The 20791-nt window shown below is 44.0% G+C and overlaps 1 protein-coding gene across 1 annotated transcript in view; it reads right to left on the minus strand.

Moving 5' to 3' along the window:
- CDH20 (cadherin 20) overlaps positions 1–20791 on the minus strand; it is a 107079-nt gene that overhangs the window by 43322 nt on the left and 42966 nt on the right. The window contains exons 5-6 of the mRNA XM_075585889.1: positions 16008–16175; positions 11441–11628 (exon numbers count right to left, since the gene is read on the minus strand). Of these exons, the coding sequence (XP_075442004.1) occupies positions 11441–11628; positions 16008–16175 (356 nt within the window). The remainder of the gene's footprint in view (positions 1–11440; positions 11629–16007; positions 16176–20791) is intronic.

Genomic DNA, 20791 nt, shown 5'->3' on the forward strand with positions numbered 1-20791 from the left:
GGACCTTGACTACGAAACTCTACCTACCCGGACTCTCCAACCCTGGAACACGGCAAGTACCCTGACTACCCTGACCTCTCCAACCCTACGACGTGGTACGACTAGGACTACGCATTCCGGACAGGACTGCGTGGTTGTGGGTCGGTGCCTATCAATCCCCACCTCAGCCCCGCGGTCTTCCGTCCTGTTTGTGGTGAGCGCAGCGTGACAATATGCTCAGCCCAACAAACATGGACGCCGCTGAGGTGGCCCGACGCTTAGACACCCATGAGGAATGCTTCCGGCAACTTACCGGCTCATTTACACTAAAAGAACAACTAGTTTCCCAACTTAAACAAGACGTGGATACCCTGACTGAACAAGTTAGACGTCTAACAGTATCTACCACCAACCCCGTTCCACTCGCAGCCACTCCTGCACTTATCACACCTACCTCCGAACCACGACTACCTGCGCCCAACCGTTATGCAGGGGATCCCAGCGGTTGTCGGGGGTTTCTGAACCAGTGTTTCATACAGTTTGAACTAATGCCCTCTCGCTTTCCGGTTTCTCGTACTAAGGTCGCATACATAATCTCCCTGCTGACTGACGCCGCCCTGGCATGGGCTTCTCCTATCTGGGAGCAACGCCCAGATTTGACCTCTGACCTTACTCTCTTCATCACCGAATTTAGAAAGGTGTTTGACACCCCAGGGCGTAAGGTTACGGCTGCATCCACTCTGCTTAATATTTCTCAGGGAGACCGTACTGTGGCTCGTTATGCTCTGGACTTCCGGACGGTGGCGGCCGAGACCGGCTGGAACGATGTGGCTCTATCTGCAGTCTTCTGGCAGGGCCTGTCCGAACGGTTGAAGGATGAATTAGCAGCTCTGGATCGTCCCGCTGGACTTGAGAACCTGATAGACCTGTGCATCCGGATGGACCAACGCCTCCAAGAGAGAAGGATGGAGAGAAACAAACACCCCCGAGGTATACAATCGTCTTCTTTGTCTACCATAGGGCCTCTACTCTCCACAACTCCTGCCCTAGATGAACCCATGCAGCTGGGAGGGACTAGCCTTTCGCCTATCGAGAGGCAACGAAGAAGACGAGCGGGACTATGCCTCTACTGTGGCAATAACGGCCACCTGGTATTCAACTGTCCACTGAAGCCGGGAAACGCCAAAGCCCAGTGAGTATAAGGAGGATCACGCTGGGTACTGCAACTCTTCCCCCTCCTCAACCCTCTACGAGGTTTTATCTACCTATCTCCATATCCGGTGAGACCTTCACAGTACAGACACAGGCCTTTCTGGACTCGGGGTCAGGAGGAAACTTCGTGGACCAAAAGTTCGCCTTCAAGAATAAAATACCGTTGGTACCCAAAGATCGACCGGTAGGTCTTGAAGCCATTGACGGATGACCCTTGCAGCCCGCGATCATTTCCTTACAAACCATACCCCTTAACATCATGACTAGCGACTTTCACTCCGAGACTATAACCTTTGATGTCATTCACACCCCCTCCTCGAACATCATTCTGGGACTTCCGTGGCTCCGGATCCACAATCCTGTCATTGACTGGACAGAGGCCACACCACTTCGTTGGAGTTCTTTTTGCTTGGAACATTGCATGTCTGCTCCAAAGGCAGTGGCAGGAATGGAGGTCACGGATCCTGACAGGGTACGGCTGCCGGGGATATACGAAGATTTCCGCGATGTCTTTGACAAACGTCAAGCAGAGGTACTTCCGCCACATCGGACGTACGACTGTCCTATCGATCTTCTACCCGGGGCCATACCTCCCAGAGGAGGGTCATACCCACTATCTATTCCTGAGACCCAGGCCATGAGAACATATATTCAGGAGAATCTCCAGAGGGGGTTCATTAAGAAATCTTCATCACCTGCGGGGGCAGGATTTTTTTTCGTCAAAAAAAAGGACGGAACCCTCAGACCCTGCATTGATTACCGGGGCCTCAACAAACTCACCATAAAAAACCGCTACCCCCTTCCGTTGATAGCCGAATTGTTCGACAAACTCCAGGGAGCCAGGATCTTCACCAAACTGGACCTCAGAGGAGCCTATAATCTGGTTAGAATCAGAGAAGGAGACGAATGGAAGACAGCATTCAATACTCGCGACGGGCATTACGAGTACTTGGTCATGCCATTTGGATTGTGTAATGCTCCTGCGGTCTTCCAAGACTTTGTCAACGACATTTTCAGAGACCTTCTGGACCACCATGTTATAGTATACCTGGACGATATATTAATTTTTTCCAGATCCATGCCGGAACATATGATGCATGTCAAACAAGTCCTGCAGCGTTTAAGAGAGAACAATTTGTATGCCAAGCTCGAGAAATGCCATTTCCATCAAACATCCACCTCTTTTCTCGGCTACATCATATCGGATACCGGTCTTGCTATGGACCCTACCAAGGTCAAGGCGGTACTCGAATGGCCCTGTCCCCTCTCCCTCAAGGCCATCCAAAGGTTCCTCGGTTTCACTAACTACTACCGGAGGTTCATTCAGGGATTCTCATCGGTAGTAGCACCCATCACGGCACTCACACAGAAGGGAGCTGATCCTACAAAGTGGACTGAGAAGGCCCTCCAGGCTTTCGAGAGAATAAAGACGGCATTCGCCTCAGCACCCATCTTAACCCATCCAGATCCTTCATTACCTTTTTTTTTGGAGGTCGACGCCTCCGATGTAGGAGCAGGTGCTATACTTTCACAGAGAAAGAATCCTCAAGCTCCACTTCATCCTTGTGCATATTTTTCAAAGAAATTTTCCTCCGCCCAAAGGAATTACGATGTAGGTAACCGGGAGCTCCTCGCTATCAAGCTGGCTTTGGAAGAGTGGAGGCACTTACTGGAAGGCACAGAGTCGCCAGTCACGATACTTACGGACCATAAGAATCTTCTGTACATTGAGGGAGCACGGCGACTAGGATCTCGCCAGGCAAGATGGTCCTTATTCTTTACTCGCTTTAATTTCCTCATTTCCTACATCCCTGGTTCAAAAAACATTAAAGCCGACGCCTTGTCACGACAGTTCCTGGTAGAGGATAACAAGGTGGATCAACAGGAGACCATTCTCCCTTCCACTTGTATTTTGGCTGCAAATACTTTTAGTGCCTTAACGGACATTACTAAGGCTCAGAACAACATCCCGGCAGGACTCAACGTTCCGGAGGACCGGTTGTTCACTCCCCGTAAATTCCAGAGGAGAGTCATGGAGTGGGGACATTCATCCAAGACTGCAGGCCATCCTGGCACCAAAAGAACTACTGAGTTCATCGAACGCACATTCTGGTGGCCCTACATGCGGAGAGACATACAAGCCTTCGTAGCTACGTGCGCTACTTGTGCTCGAAGCAAGACGCCACACAACAGACCAGCAGGTCTCCTTCAACCACTACCCATCCCAGTACGTCCATGGACACATATATCGATGGACTTCATCGTTGAGTTGCCCAAATCTAGAGGCATGGACACAATACTTGTGGTGGTGGACAGATTTTCCAAACAGGCACACTTCATCCCTATGAAGGGGTTACCCACTGCACCAATGTTATCCGAAGTTTTCATCAGGGAGATCTTCAGGTTACATGGGTCCCCTCAGGTCATAGTGTCCGATAGAGGATCCCAGTTCATCTCCTGGTTCTGGAGGGCGTTTTGTAAAAATCTGGACGTTACCCTACACTTTTCATCAGGATATCACCCCCAGACCAATGGACAGACGGAACGCACCAATCAGTCTCTGGAACAGTTTTTGAGGTGCTTTATCGCTGACACTCAGGACGACTGGGCGGAACTTCTCCCATGGGCAGAATTCTCCCACAATAATCTACAGAACGAATCATCCCGACAGTCACCATTTATGGTCAACTATGGCTTCCATCCGTCGGCACTTCCTTCCCTCATCTCCAAGTCTGGAGTCCCGGCCGCAGAGGACAGGATTCGCCACTTACAAGACCTATGGCAGAAGATCCATCGGAATCTACAGCACGCTGGTATATTACACAAGAGACAAGCGGATCGTCACCGAAGAGAGGTCCCAGGGTACTCTGTAGGACAAAGGGTTTGGTTATCTACCAAAAACATTCGGCTAAAGGTAGCTTCACCCAAACTGGCACCACGTTTTATCGGCCCTTTCCGCATCACCAAAAGGATCAACCCAGTAGCCTATCGGCTTGAACTGCCAAAAAATATGAGGATTCTTTCTGTATTTCACTCATCCCTTCTCAAACCTTATCATCAAGACTCATCCTCCAAAGGACAATCTAAACCTCCGCAAACCATACTGGTAGAGGGCCAACAAGAATACGAGGTTCAGACCATTCTCAACTCCAGAATATCCAGAGGAGGATTACAATATCTTGTACACTGGAGAGGCTATGGCCCAGAGGAGAGAGAGTGGATTCCTCATCATCAGGTACATGCCAACCGCCTCATCTCTGCCTTCCACCGTAGGCATCCTGAGAAACCATCTCTGGTTCGCCCGGAGGTCTCCCCTCAAGGAGGGGATACTGTCACACTTGCCTCTGATCCGCGCGGAGACCGACTCAGGGAAGCACCACGGGGCAGAGTCATGCGCCCACGCACTGCCAGGGCAGTGCAGGCGCAGCGGCATGATGGCGGAGCTCAGCGAGACGCATCGCGCACGCGCACGGGTTGCTCGGCAACCAGGAAGCAGGAGAACGTGAGGGAGCTGCTGGAGCCTCCCACAGGTGGAGACTTGCTGAGTAAACCGCATGACGTCATCACGTCGCGACGCGCATCGCGCACGCGCGCGGGTTGCCCGGCAACCAGACCTAGCATCAGGAAAGCCTAATTGCAAGCTGTTTTTGATCAGTGTCTCTCTGACACCATTGGTGGACCAGTACACACCCCTGCAAGGTAATTGGACCCTTCCCACATATATACCTGCTTCTGCCTGTCCTTCATTGCTGAGCATAAACTCCTGTTTATGCATTGTGCTCACCGCTGCTGTCTAGTTTTGTCTTGTACTTTGTCTGACCTGTTTGACCCTGCCTGTTACTTGGATTTCTATACTCTCCAGCACTTTGACCCCGGCTTCGTTACTCGACTACTCTACCTTCTATTACCCAGGACCTTGGCTACGAAACTCTACCTACCCGGACTCTCCAACCCTGGAACACGGCAAGTACCCTGACTACCCTGACCTCTCCAACCCTACGACGCGGTACGACTAGGACTATGCATTCCGGACAGGACTGCGTGGTTGTGGGTCGGTGCCTATCAATCCCCACCTCAGCCCCGCGGTCTTCCGTCCTGTTTGTGGTGAGCGCAGCGTGACAGTATTTCAGAGAGAATTGGTAATTGTTTAGGGCTGCCAGCCATCGGTGACCTGATGCTTCCAACTTGGTGGAGGTCTGAATGTACGTGAGGGGATTGTTGTCCGTCCTTACCTCAAACGTCACACCGTAAAGGTAATCGTGGAGCTTTTCCGTGATCGCCCATTTGAGAGCCAGAAACTCTAACTTGTGCACGGGGTATTTTTGTTCACTGGGTCTCAGACTGCGGCTGATGTAGGCCACGGGCTGAAGACCCTCGGGGTGCTTCTGAGGTAAGACTGCGCCCAGTCCATTGAGACGTGCAGAACGTAGAGTTGTTCTGGATCAGCGTATGCAAGCACCGGGGCTTCCGTCAGACTTTTCTTCAAATTCAGAAAGGCCTGTTCACACTCGGGCATCCACTTATCGCAGAACGACTGACATGCCGAAGTGGCCTTTCGTCCCGTATCTTCGGGATATATCTTCAAAAGATTGTTGAGGGGTTTAACTCGACTGGAGTACCCTTCCACGAAACGACGGTAATACCCACAGAAACCCAAGAATGATCGCAGCTCCGTGACATTCTCAGGACGAGGCCAATTCACTACCGCTTCTACTTTGGCTGGATCGGTGGCAATTCCTTGGGCAGACACGATGTGCCCCACGTAAGTCACCGAGGTGTGACAGAACTGACACTTGTCGAGCGACAACTTCAACCCTTCTTTTCCAAGACGGTCTATCACCTTAAGCAGCCTCTCTTCGTGCTCCTCCAGGGTCTTCCCGAAGACAATGATGTTGTCCAGGTAGACTAGACACTCCCGAGGGTTCGTATCTCCGATAGTTTTCTCCATCAGTTGCTGGAAGTTAGCAGGGGCCACACATATACCTTGGGGCATACGCGTAAATTGGTAGAAACCCAGGGGGCAGACGAAGGCTGTCTTTTCCTGGTCCTCTGCACTCATAGGTACCTGGTAGTACCCAGATCGTAAGTCGAGAACACTGAACCATTGGCTCCCGGTTAGAGCATTCAGAATCTCTTCAATGCGAGGAAGGTTGTATTGGTCGGGTACCGTACGTTTGTTCAGGGTTCGATAATCAAAACACAGTCTTACGGATCCGTTCTTCTTCCTTACCACCACTATGAGTTAGGCGTAAGGATCAGAGACTCCGTCAAAATCCCAGCGGTCTCCATTTCTTTCAGGACGTTCCTTACATCGTCCACATCACTGGGGGCGATGCGACTAGAGTGCTCATGGAATGGCGTCACTCAATCTAATGGTGTGTTGAGCGCTGCGACTGCAATCCACATCCATCTCAATGGTGGAAAACACCATCCTTCATTCATTCAACTTGGCTGTCAGTCGACTCTTCCACACAGTTGGCAGCGTCGAATCTCCGAAGTTGAAATCCAGGTCGACTAACTGCTCATCCACTGCAGCTGCATTCACCCGTGGCACTGTTTCCACAGGGCTGACCGGATATATGCGGCCCAAACTTCGTCCTGCATCAAGGTCCATCGGGAATGGGGAGATATTCTGAACATATACGTAGGTTCGTAGAGGAATTTTAGTCGTCCACTCTCTCACTTTGGGTATTACCCTATACCCTTTCTGAACATCTTCCTCAGGGGTACTGTCCAGAGAGAAAAGATAGTCGGTCTCATCTCGATCAGGATAACAGCACCAGATGTCCATACGTTGCACTCCCCCTGGTAAAATTGTCGTCAGTCTGCGTTGACGATTGTAGAGGTCCCCGTGATGCTCTAAGGCATATACCCGGTTGCACTCCTCCCTTAGTACAGAGTCAAGGAGTGGATTGGCCATGGGTAATTCATTGGTCTCTTTCAAGTATGCTCTGATTACAGCTCGCACTATATCAGTATTCATTCCCAAGATGATTGGGTACTGGCACTGTTCTTGAGGCTCAGGACATACAATTGCTTCCACATGCATGCGGTGTTTCATGCCTGTGTTCAGTTGGAGTATCTCCAGTTGAACCCTTACAATCCCATCGATGGGGTAATCCTCGTTACTTAACCCCCTCACCTTCATATGTTCCGCCGACCGCAAGGGGTAGTGTTTGAGGTGTTGTTTGTAGAATTGTAGGTATTTTATGGTCACCTGGGACACGGTGTCCAATAAGGCAGAAGCATAGATGGGCCTACCTGACTGTAAGCATCCGATGGTGAGGCTCCAACTTGGGACGTGGTTCAGGAGGGACTTCGGAGGACTCAGAAGTCTCCGGGGAGGTCTCAGATGTCTGTACTTCGGCAATCTGTAAGCGGCAGATCATTGACCTAGCAGAGCTTCCCTTACTTGGAGGGTTTTTTTGTGGGTTGTCTTACTCGGGGCATTCCCTGGAGAAATGGCCCTTCTGTCCGCAGCCATAGCATACAATATCCGGGATGTCGAATCGTCACTTTGGTGTCACTTCTTCCTCCCTGGTGGAAGTTTTCTTACCCTTTGGGGTTGAGGCGACGGGAGCGTCGCTCTTGAGAAGTTCCTTGGTCTTTTTGGCATCATGAAAGTGCAGCTGCACCTCATGTCTTCTGATGTGCCGCAGTAATTCCATGTAGCTAGGTGGTACGGGGTATGGGGTGGCTAGGCAACAAACCTTTTAGTAGCTGTTTGAATCGGTACTGGTCCACTTCAACGACAAACAATGGATTTTGCGGACGAAGGCAGACAAGTCCTCTCCTTCTTTTTGGCGGAGAGCCTTGAACTGTGCCATCAGCTCATCCTCATCGTCTTCTCCTGTTTAGGACTGGGTGAGCATTTCCACCAGCTCCTGTGTCGTAACTTCTCCTTCCACTTCATGATGCGTCCGTACCAGTTGGGAGGCTGGGGCTCGGAGACACTCAACCAATCTCAGTCTTTTGCTGGCTTCGGAGCATGACCACTCCGCTATTACTTGGAGGGTATGTTCCCGCCATGTCCCGATCCCTTCTTCTCCTGAAGGTGTCGGTAGGATTCCGGAAAATACTTTTAGTTTCCGGTAGTTCTGTGCTTGAGATGAGATGGTTATAGCTTCCACTAGTTGGGGTATAGTCACATTCAAGGAAGGACCTCCACTTAGGGGCTGACTACTAGCTCCAGGCCCGATGCTAAACATGGGTGGGAGACTTTTGACAGTCTATCAGGAGCGGGCGATGGGGGTGGGCAGCTGGTGGCTCCTCCTAAAGCACTCGGGTGAAGGAGACCTTTGGGGGACTTGCCCTGTGAGGAGTACTGGTCAACCAGTGGGCAGTGGCTGGCCAAGTACTGGTGGACAGTTCTTCGGGAACCTGTGCGTCAGGATATATCATGAGGCAGTCCTCTGCGGAGGGCTCCGGTTGGTTTAATACATGGGGAACAGTCTCTGAGCATATGTCACGTTCGGAGGTAGGGCAGGAGGTAAGTAGTCCCCCGGACGTCAGCATCAAGTTTCAAGTCTACCAACCGGGCGGTGGCCAGTCCCGGACAATTTCTTGTCTGCGCACTGCGAATAAGTCCGTGTCATTGGATACTCCCGCCACTGCAACCACGCGCCTTGGAGACATACGGCGCGCTAAGGCCCAGTCATGCACCTCTCGCTTTGATGGCATGGACATGATGGAAATTAGATAGAACAATTTGATATTGAATAGGGCACCCCAGGTCTGATCTCAGCAGTGCCTCCAAATGTAACAGGTATTCCCTGTGAATACAGATGCTACTAATGCTGTATTTACCTGTGTGGCCCTCAGGAGCCTAAGCCTCTGCATGGAGAGTCTGGGGTACATATATATATATATCACAACATCTCGTGGTGCAATGCCTCCACCTGAGAGGGATCCCGACGGAGCAGGAGGAGTCCCTCACAGGACACAACACAGTAATACTCACTGGTATAAACAGAACGGTCTTTACTGAACACGTGCACATATGTATACTTATACTCTATATGGATCTTAACAATACTCACTCTCGTTGAGAGTATTGTCCTTCCCAACCACCGTGTACCCCACACCGTGTCCAAGTGTACTATACAGGGCCCTTGGCCACTCTACCATGTAAGTGTCCCCAAGTGATACCCCCGCCCTTTTGGCGTGCTTCTTGCATTGCTGTACAGTGTTGGTGCACTTGTAGAATGATACCTGGAGATGTGGTATGTGTGGTGCTCAGAATCAGACCGGTAACTTCTGTAACATAATTGTAATTGAGACCATAGGCTTGGTGGTCTGGCGACGACGGAGTGCCCCTCAATAAAGCAATAATGCGTAATAACTGTAGGGGAAGTGACAAGTGGAGTCAGTTGGGACAGCCACTGTGATGTACACAATAATCACCCTAACAGTATATAAAGGAAGGAACTATGTCCATTGAATAGCAGGGTTTAGATAAGGCACATTGGCACTTTACCTGCGCATCCGGGGGGGCACTCTCAGAATCAGTAGCGTGCAGTCCATCAGATAGGAAGTCCAGGAGGGTAGTTGGTGTAGATAGAGCACAGCTGCAGACGCCCTGCAATGTGAAGCAGGGAAAACAAAACCAGGCCACTCCGCAGTAGTATTATCAAAAAGTGTATTAAGCCAGCAAGCACATACAGGGAACAAAAATAGAACAGATAGAACGCACCTACGCGTTTCGTACAATAGTAGGTGCGTTCTATCTGTTCTATTTTTGTTCCCTGTATGTGCTTGCTGGCTTAATACACTTTTTGATAATACTACTGCGGAGTGGCCTGGTTTTGTTTTCCCTGCTTCACATTGCAGGGCGTCTGCAGCTGTGCTCTATCTACACCAACTACCCTCGTAGAATGATACCTGCCTGGGACTCCAGCCCTGGGTTCTGCAGACTACACCATTGGCTCCCTGGCATCATGTGTGGTATGTCCCTAGGTGTCATGGGGCTTGTAGTCCCCTACGGATCCTCCTGTGCTGAATTTCGCCTCGTGCGCCTCACTGCGCATGCACACGCCTCACTCATGCGCAACTGAAAGAAAATGGCGGTGCATGCCACATGGAGGAGTTTACCTTCCACCAGGTGTAGGAGATGAAATGCTCACTGAGCTCCTATTGGCTATTCCGCAGGGCAGGCTGGGTATTTTAAGCTGAACTGTCTGTTACTTGTACTCTTTGATAAAGCGCGGTTAGCCGTGCGAAATGCGTAAGAGAGAGTCTATGTTGCTTTTTATGCCATTAAAGCGTTTGCAGTGATTTGACTGGTCCCGGTCTGTTATCTTCCTCATCGGGCAGATGCTCCGCCTTACCTTCTCTTGTATCCTGTTACCCGCTCCGGTAGGAGCACGCCGATGCTGCCAGACATCCCCACGCAGCACACAGTGAGTTTTTCCTCGAGGATTTATGTTGGATACTCATACAAGATCTACCTCGATCAAGAGGCTATTGGGTATGGCCAGACCACTGTGATTCTTTATGACTAAATGTCTACAAGGGACATCAGGAACTGGCAGCTACAGTGATCAAGGATTTTCTTATTTGGTTAAAGACAGTTATACAATACCGGTATCATCCGAGTAGTGCCACTAGGGGGCGTGGGGCTCCCTCCTCTTCTACAATACTTATATGTATTTTACAGACATAGTCCCTGCCCCATAGATTTATAATCTTGTTTTTTGGTGCCTGAGGGAGATAAAGTGACTTATCCAAGGTCACCTGGAGCTGACACCGGGAATATGAACCAGGTTCCCCTGAATCAAACTCAGTGTCACTGTTTGTAGAGTCTGTGTCTTTAACTCACTGAGCCACTCCTCCCTTCATTGTGTTTTTATTTAATTGAAAGAGTGGGGAGTAGGGCTTTAGGACATCTAGGGCATGCATAGGTCAAGTATTTTAGCCCCATTCCTAATACATTCATAATAACTGTATGGGATTTGTTTTTAATCCCCTCAAAATTCACCCCCCAAAGGTTAACTATTTTCCCCTTAGTTCAGCAATTAAAATAGCCCTATTTGTCAATGCATGGAATTTCCCAGAAGAGAAGAGACTCGTGTAACTTTCTATCGCTGCAAGCAGATCAGTGCTATAGACCCAGTGTTTTTTTTAAATATTAGTTAAACATTTATGTATACTGTATACCTACTAGATCTCACCAACATGCTATTTATCACATTGGTGATAACAATTTATGATGAATATTTGACATTATATAGGTAAAGACATGAGTGATTACTTTTCTAACTGTGATAACTCCAGCTTGGTAAGTGGGATCTGTGGTGATATCAAAGACATCCATTCCATCACCATCCACAATGCTGTACTTAATCTCTGCATTAATTCCTTCATCCAGGTCCATAGCCTGAATTCTTCCAACAGTAGAATTTACTGGTGCTGATTCCAAAACACTCATTTGGTAGAGCTCTGAGGGAGGCAGAGGAAGAATGAAAACATTAAAACAGTATCCTTGTATGAATGAAAATAGATTGTCAACATTCAGGACAGACTAACTACACTAGCCAGGGAAGTGACATGTTAAAAGTAGTAGAACAAATGAGTTAAACTTTCTCTAAAATTATTTTTCCATTTTATACACTTTTAATGATTACACCAATGCCATATTATTCTTCATGGGTCATCAAAGCGGCTGAATATTAAAATGGTTGCCTCCAGTAAATAAGCAAACATCAGGAATGTGAAAGAGCTTTAAATGAATATGCAAGAGACAAGAGATTATATCAAATTACATTAAAAAGAATAAGTATAAGTGAATGCAGAAAAAATGTGAAGGATGTGGAAACACACAAACATGTGTGTAAATTGTCAAAATACAGTAAATGTCACAATAAAATTAGATTATTGAGCCGTGGTTGCCACTTTTTGTAGAAATGCATAATTCACTGCAAGTTTAGTTAGAAAACATGACTGGACCAATATCCAATAAAAATAATGGAGTTAGGTTGGTAAAAATGAAGATTTTTCACCCCGCTATACACTAAGGCCCTTATTTTGTAAACTGTAATTTCTGTGGGATATTATTCGATCGGTACTATCTCAGTTTACAGAGTAAGGACCTAAGAGCTGCAGCTCTCACTAGAAGAAAAGAGATTTACCACATGCTTTTTCAGTCTAAACATGTCACCACTTACATACAGGTACATACAGGTACATACAGGTACAGCCTACTGATTTGCATGGAAACTAAAGGTACATACAGTATAGTTGTAGTTCATTTGTATTGTCCCATAAATGTTAAAGCAAACCTGGAAACTCAAGTCAAAAAGCAAAGTTTGCCTGCATTTTCATAATTTATCAATGGGAAAGGATTTTTTAAAAGGAAGTTTAAATCTGAGACATCCAAGAAATTGAAAACAAACAAAACAACATATCTGTCTGGGGTGCCAGTGGATGAACCAGGAACATCTGTCCAGTTCAAGAAAAGATCTAACGTCCAAGAAGCCACAGCACACACCAAATACCTAAAAGGTTATACATTAAATACATCCAATACTACAAAGGTCAATGTGTGACGTTGCATATGCTTGACAAAGAGCCATTTAGGCTCGATGCATTGCAGATTTTAACTTTTGCAGAATTGGATGCATTAAATGTATAACTTTTTAAGTATTTGGTGAGTGCTGTGGCTTCTTGGATTAATGATATGTTGATATATGCATTTACCGATGTACTGTAGCAAGAATTACTCTACTAGTGGCCCTGGAAAAAATGTGGAAACCCACGGCCTCTCTGCAGCCACAAGGACAGCAAGGGTTGAATGGGACCCTGCAGCGGTAATCCTTCACTTGATGGGAGAGATAATATGATATTCACCTTTCAGATGAGCTCCGCAGCCGCCTGCAGGCGTGTCCTCGTCTCTGTCTTCAGCCGTGTCCCCGCAGCACAGGTATGTTGCAGGGCTGTATTTCCTTCCTCCCCAGATTACATAGATGCCCTAATACTGTATATGCGTCTCTACATCATGAGGGGGAGGCTACTGTATATGGCCATATTTGGTGATCTACTTCATCAAGGGGGTAGACAGGACACGTGTAACACTGTCCAGCAGATGGCTGCACAGCTAATCTGAAAGGTGAGTATAGGTATTTCTCTCCCTGCAGATTTCCCAACAGAATTAACGCTGTGGGGTCCCATTGAGATGCATGGAACCCCACAGCGTTAATTCTCCTGGGCAGCTTGCTGCCCTCAGGGCCGTGAGAATAGTAGCTGCACCAGAACAGTGAACATCCCGGCACCGAGAACAGTAAGACTTGCTACATCTGTATGAAAAAATATACAGGACCATTCTTTGAAATTGCTTTGCTTGGATCAGGAAGCAATATGGGTACTGTTGAGCTCGCTTCACATTGTACAGTACACACGGGAACACTTCACATTGTATGTTTGTCCTTGTTTGTTATTAGTTTGTTTGTCACACACCTCTGTTGGGCTTTACTTGCTAACTTCTGCTTGTGGACTTTTGGACATTGCTGTAATTGGAAGCAGCAAAAGCAGCACCTGGGGATATTGGCTTATTTCTTGTGAGATGTTATGGGGTAGAACCCTATCTCATACATTCATCTCAACATAGAATTGATGGACCATTAGTCCCTCTGTATTTATAATATTATAATTGTGTTAATATATGCTCTGGTGTGTCACTTACTACTAGAGTAGTGCTATGGTTAAATCCCTTTCCCCTATTCCCCACAATTGCCACATTTCACATGCAGTAAAATAATAATCTGCACGTTACCATTATTATTCTCCACTTTCAATGTGTTAATAAAACCAACAGGTATGATCTTGCACAAGTTTATTTGTCCTAAGAAATTTGCGTCTATCGTACTGAATTTTTTTCTATGGGGTAGATTCTCAGAAGTCACACATGTTCTAACATTCCGTTATCTCAATTTAATGTATCCATATGCAGAACGCATATCCCCAAAAGGTGCATAATGCTACGATATCCTGGCATTTTCCTAAAAAAAACCTGAACTTTACATTTTATCGGACCTTAGGCTTACTCATATGCAAATCATATGGAAATAAGCAGTTTACCTAACAACAGTGATCTTCAGACCTCCATTAATGTTAGCACATGATAATAAGACTATAATATTTAGCACCTTCCAAAAGCTGCCCTTACTAACATCCAGACCCTGATTATCATTGAGTTATTTTTTAGAATAGCCTAAAAGGAGTATATGATTTAACCCTTTCATTACAAAAATGTTTTTGTTTTGAGATATATATATATATATATATATATATATATATATATATATATTTATTAATTGAAAGATTCAACAGCGCCTGGGTGTGTACTAGCCCCACGTGGTTTCAAGGAGCTACGTTTGGTGGAATAGCTCGTGCGTCTGCTGCCAGGAGAGGGAGGACATTCCCTGAGCCACACACAGCATCTAATGCTGGAACAACAGACTGTATACCTGAATTTCCAGAGGGACATCTGACTGTGATGCACCGGTAGCAGTGAGGTCTGATGTACTGAAATAAACATTCGGCGAGCAGCTACTTGTTGGCGCATGGGTTTACCCATACAATGCATAATTTGCATTGACAAATTGTGAGTGTGCATTTGTCTTGTGATTTTTTATTAAAATTTTGTTACCAAATTTTACACATGGATTGGGCGCTTTTTCTCTTGTTTCTCCAGTATATATATATATATATAATGTATCATATAAATGTCTGAAACACATCATAAACTATATATTTTTTTATTGATTAAAGTGATATGTTTGTGTGAACTAATATGGTACTGTATATAATGTAGTAATAACTGTTTAAAGTATGGTGGTACAATAATATCACATTTCTATTAATGTACAAATAAAATAAATGAAGGATGGATATGCTTCATTTATTTTAATTATACATTAATATATCTGAAATATTAATTCATATTGTTGAGGAATGTATGGATATACATTATTGTACACCCACACTTTATACAGTCATTATTACATTATATATATATATATATATATATATATATATATATATATATATATATATATATATATATATATATATCATATAATTAAGGGAAAACATTAATAAGAATAAAAATGATACATTTCTAATATTATTATTGGCATTAGCTTTTGGTAACACACATGACAATCTCTGTTAATAACGCTGCCTTAATAACGCGTCTTAAAATGTGACCAATGCGCATGTGCATTGTATTGGAAAACGCAGGTAACGTAACGATGGTGGTGTTGCTAACGGAATTTATCTATGCATTTGATTAGCTTTGAGGATCCCTGTTAAATGAAGGAAAAATAATGTCCATTACCTAATTAGGTAACATACTATTATTTGCCCTCGTTTAGCTCACTTCTGAGGATCTACCCCATTAGTTCCTTATAATTACCACTGATGCTATAGATATGTCTTTTTCATTTGTGTACTGCAAACTGTTAATAGATTCTGTTTAAGAAATACATGCACAAATGCTTTAAAAATACACTCCAAATAGTTACCGATGTAGCAGACATGTACTGTATCACTCATTACGACACATTGCAGCAGACATACAGTACACACTGCTGCAGGCACGAGCAAGAAGGGTGTGCGACAAAGACAATATGAGTATGCCAGTGGGACTAATATGGTCTGCAACATCTTTGTTAATTTAATCCAGAATAGATGCTGGAAACTCATGTTGATTAGTTTACTTGGAACTTAAAATTAGATGGAGTATTTAATAAAATGGAAGCAATATATAAACTGTATATCTAATATATATTCCAGGGGTTCAATATGGTACAAATACTTACTCTGAGGAAATCTTGGAGGATTGTCATTAACATCACTGAGAGTGATATTAACAGTGGTAGTTCCAGCTAATCCTCCCAGCTGTCCACCCATATCTTTGGCCTGGATAATCACTTCATAATACTCTTTTGATTCTCTGTCCATGCTTGTTAAAGATGTTCTAATTATGCCTGTGGGATAGACATGGAATTGAGAAATAGTGCCGCAATTTGTTTAAACATTGTGCCTTTTGATTAACCCTTTGGCATGAAATGCATTGCCGTTCAGTGCATTGCTGGAACTGCCCCCTGGAAGTGAAAGGGTTATGATAAGACATACTATAGGATTTCAGTAATGCACATGAAAAGGCAAATACATTTAAAATGAAAATATACATTTTATTTATAGCAAGGTGTTTTCTTTAAACGGCCGGCATGAGCTGTAATAAAAAACATGAAAATAACACAGATCTTTATATCCTTTCATATGGCATAAGGAATATCATTTATTAAACCAGAGGTAATCATGTAGATGCTAAAATGAAAGCACTAATGCCTTTTTTTTGTACTCCATTCAACTAAGCAATCTAAAGTAGATTTAAGGCCCAGTTTCAGCAAAAAAATGTAAGTATTCTTTTAAACTAATATTATGAGTAGATTCAGCATTAGAATATGCAAAATATTGCCACTTTTTTCAATACTAACTTTACAGTACCTTTACAAAACATGATCCACATTCACTAATTTATATTTTGTGAATTGTTTTCTGTACTGTGTAGGCAATAACAGTAATAATAATAATAATAATAATCACGCACTGGAGCATTACCAAATGATGACCATAGGTGGCAGCAATACTTTTTGTAAGAGCTTTGAAACAATTTATCCCATGTACTATTATTAGAGCCAGTCAGAGTTGCTAAATTTTCAATGCAGATGCAAGACCACTTATAGAGTGTTCTCCAGCTGAAAAGACTATCACGAGTCTTACTTCTTCAAAGGATATTTCCCCAAAGATCAGTATTTTTTTGGAATGCCTACTTTGATTTTGTACAAGAGCATAAAACTGGTATTTGCATTGACATCTTGGGCTATAGAGAATTTCAATTAGATTTCTACATGATATGAGAAGAACAAAATAACAATGTTTGACTTGTGAAATGCATTTGTCTATAAAATATTGATGCATAAAGTTAAACCTAAGACCAAAGGCAAACATAACATTGTTCAATTACTGTTAAAACATGTTGAAATTTCCTAATACAATAATACATGAGTAATTTGTGAGTACAACAGATTTGATTGAAGCATGTTGTTAAAAGGGAAATGTATATATCAGTTTAAACTGAAATAGACATAAATCAGACTTCTAACATAATATGGTATTAATGTGCTACTGTATAAAAAAACCTTTGAATGTTGTTTTAACACTATACAGACTTTAAATCCTTAAAACTACAAGAACAATCATAGGAACATATATACATGTCTATATGTGTAATCTTGTAAATCCATTGGACAGTTTCAAATTATTTATTCTAGCAACACATATTAAATAATAAGTTATACATGTTGCATGTATGTTTGGGTTTGCTGTGCTGTGGGTATCTGCGTATGAATGGCTAGGTGACATAATTGAGTGGGTCATTATTTTGATGACAATGGTTTACTTGAAAAAAGAAAGCTTTGTTGCTATGGTACCAGAACCATGTTTTTGTATGCTCTGTGAAATTTGCAATAGCAAGAAACCTCAGCCATCATTGATAACACAATAATATAGGAGGGTTGGCATTCTTAGCTGTTGGTCATTTTTTTCCTGATGGTTCCAATAATTAACTCAACAGATTATATTGGAAAACTACCCACTTTAAACTTTATTTTTAATTTCTAAAATATTCAATAGATTGTAACAATCGGGGGTAGATTTGCATAATTTGAATATCAACTTAGTTGTCTTTCTTCTAAATATTCAAATAAATGTATTTTCACTGAATTCCCTCAGCTTTCTTTAAATAGCTGAAATCTGCTGTTATCTTTGGCATGGTGAGAGTGCTGCCTGTGCCAAAGGCATTGCAAATATGATGCAGCCAGTTTATCTTTTGCTTCTGCCGGGGAAAACTGTAGGATCTCAGCCATGGCTTCCTCCGTCTAAGGAGAACACTTGCTGTGTTTGGTCCCATTTGAAAGTCATAGACTGTCTGCAGTAATGCCAGGAGAAGCTGCAACCATCACTAGAGCTGCAGATTTTTGCTTTTTCGGCAGTATAAGTGAGTCTGGCTACATCAGTTAGTGCTGTTTCCGAGACTATGATAGGGCACCTGAGTTTGCTTGCTACAAAGGTGTGAGACAATGGTAAATTGTAATACATTCTTAGATTATTTTGTACCTAGGAAACAAGAGGTTTCTTTACCTCGTAAACTTTTTACTTTACCCCGTAAAATATTTTTATAAATGAAAAAACACATGACAAGCAAATAAATGTGATTATCACATGCATTTTACTCATTATAAGTAATTTGCAAGTCTCAAGAAAATAATAAATGAAGAGTGGGCACTTTTACTGGTTTCGGTTCTAAAGATTTTTAATGTTATGATTTTGGACATGGTTTAAGTTCTAAAAAAAGTGTGTTTTGGTTTTAACCAAAACTCGGTGTGTTTGGTTGTAGGTTTGGAAAAATTGAAAATAAGCAGGAAAGTGCTAAAATAGTGCATGCTAAACGCAGGAAAAATGCTTACAATAACCATAAAATAATAAAATGAAAGGAAAATAAAATAATATGACTGCAAAACTTATAATGTTTAATGAAGATGTTTAAAAAAACACCTAAACTTGGGCACATAGCCTGGTGTACTGGTTTTAGTTCTAAATCCTTTTTTGTGTTTAAAAATCTTAAGGGTTTTGCTTTTATATTTGGTTTTGGAATGGAAGGTTCTGGTAGGTTCTGATTTCACACATCCGGTGTTGCCCAACTCTATAAAACATATGTATGAAAACAAAGAGTAAACTAAGGGAGTGAAGAAGAGAGTGACTGCAAGGGAGTGCGAGATGGACTATGAGAAAAAGCAATCCAGAAATAGAGATGGCAACAACATTATAGAAATTGCCAGATTAACCAATCTGCTTGCTGTTCAATACAATGACTATACAGTATCATGAGCAAAACTGCTTGCAAGGTCAAGTGAATTTGGCTAAACTGGTTAGAAGCAGACTGTAAAAGAAGGACAGAGAGTTGAAGAGAATAAGTAAAGAGTGCAAAATAAGGAAAGAGAAAGCAAATAGGCAAGTTGGGGCAGAAAGATTGCAATACACAGAGAATAAATGCAAGGAATGGTGACTACAGAAGAGCAAGAAAATCCTAAATTAGTCAGAGCACACATGAGTGTAAATAGAGATATATTGTTATAGAGGGGTTCTCCTCCTCACCTCTTGAGAATTGGCCTCGTTGTTCGGGAGGATTCGGTGGAGTTGCGTCGGCCACCTTGCGGTTGGTGCAGCCATATAGGATGGGACTATGTATAGCGCAGTGGCCATCATGTGGTTGGCGCGGCCGGAAGAGGATGCCCTTTGTGAATCAGAATTTCCTCTGCGGACTGGAGACCGCATGAGGACAACTGAAAGAGCCAGTGGTGGAAGAAGTAGTGACCAGAGAGCAAGTCAAGCTTCCTGGACTAGGCCAGAACTATCCCCCTAGGCCCCAGACAGCCCCTTAACCTCAGAGTAGTTTGTAGGGCTGGCCAACCGTTAGGGATCTCCTGGTAGTAAGAAGCACAAGGACAAGAGCAGGGAAAGGATTTGCTCTGGTAGAGATAACATTGCGTGGCTGCCGGAAGTGAAGCCCTAGGGGCTATTGTGAGAGACCCCACTGGGTGGGACCCTACCATTGGTTCTTCTCCTTCAGGAAGCATCCCCTGGTTATCTTCACATAACAGGAAGGTAGAAGTGCACCACCACAACAAGGGGGAGGGTAGCGCTGCCCTCATACATCGGGCCAATGGGTTGCTTTGCAGGTGTTCTAGTGGGGAAAGGTTCTAGGTGCCCAGGGCACCATCAGTACTATTGGGGATAATTACCCCTAGTGTTATTATCATTGGTTAGGTATTATCATTATTGTTATTGTTGTGTCTGTGTTATTATTATTATTATTATTATTATTATTATTATTCCTACTGTGGGACTACAGTAAAGCGTTGTTGCACATGCTGTTGTAGTTGTGATTAGTCATCCTGCTACACAGTATCCTCATAGGTGGATGTGCTGCACCCAGTCACCCCAGGCTCCCCAGAAGCTGATGTTTAGGTCTTCTGTAAGCCTACAGGTAGCACCATAACACTAATTACCTACTATTTCCCTTAGAGGTAGGGGAAGGGGTTACACTGTATACAGAGAGATTGCAAGAAACAGAAAGTAAAATATCTAAGCCCATATTTACTAAGTGGTGCTATTCCATGGGACAACTTGCTGCGTGAAAGACACCTTACTGTATAGTGAATGGGCCCTCAGGTGTCTTATGAAGTAGCACTAGTTAACAAATATTATTCAGACTGTCTGCAACACACAGGCAGTTTAAAATAAATAGGGTGGAATTCTATATATTCCAAAGCAGCCGTTATCTGACAAAGGGCCTCATGCAGAGAGCAGCGCTTTTTGAAATTGGAGAGGGGAATAAGAAGTAACTGTAATGGAGAGTTTTTTTCTCCATATGCAGAAAGGGCATAAAACTGCATTTAGAATCCTTTCTGCATATGGAGAGTTTCAACCAGCGATATGAGCGCTGTTGAAACTAGTGGGGAAAAAATCGGGGGTTTTT

Source organism: Ascaphus truei, chromosome 2 (assembly GCF_040206685.1).
Source record: "Ascaphus truei isolate aAscTru1 chromosome 2, aAscTru1.hap1, whole genome shotgun sequence".
Lineage (NCBI taxonomy): Eukaryota > Metazoa > Chordata > Amphibia > Anura > Ascaphidae > Ascaphus > Ascaphus truei.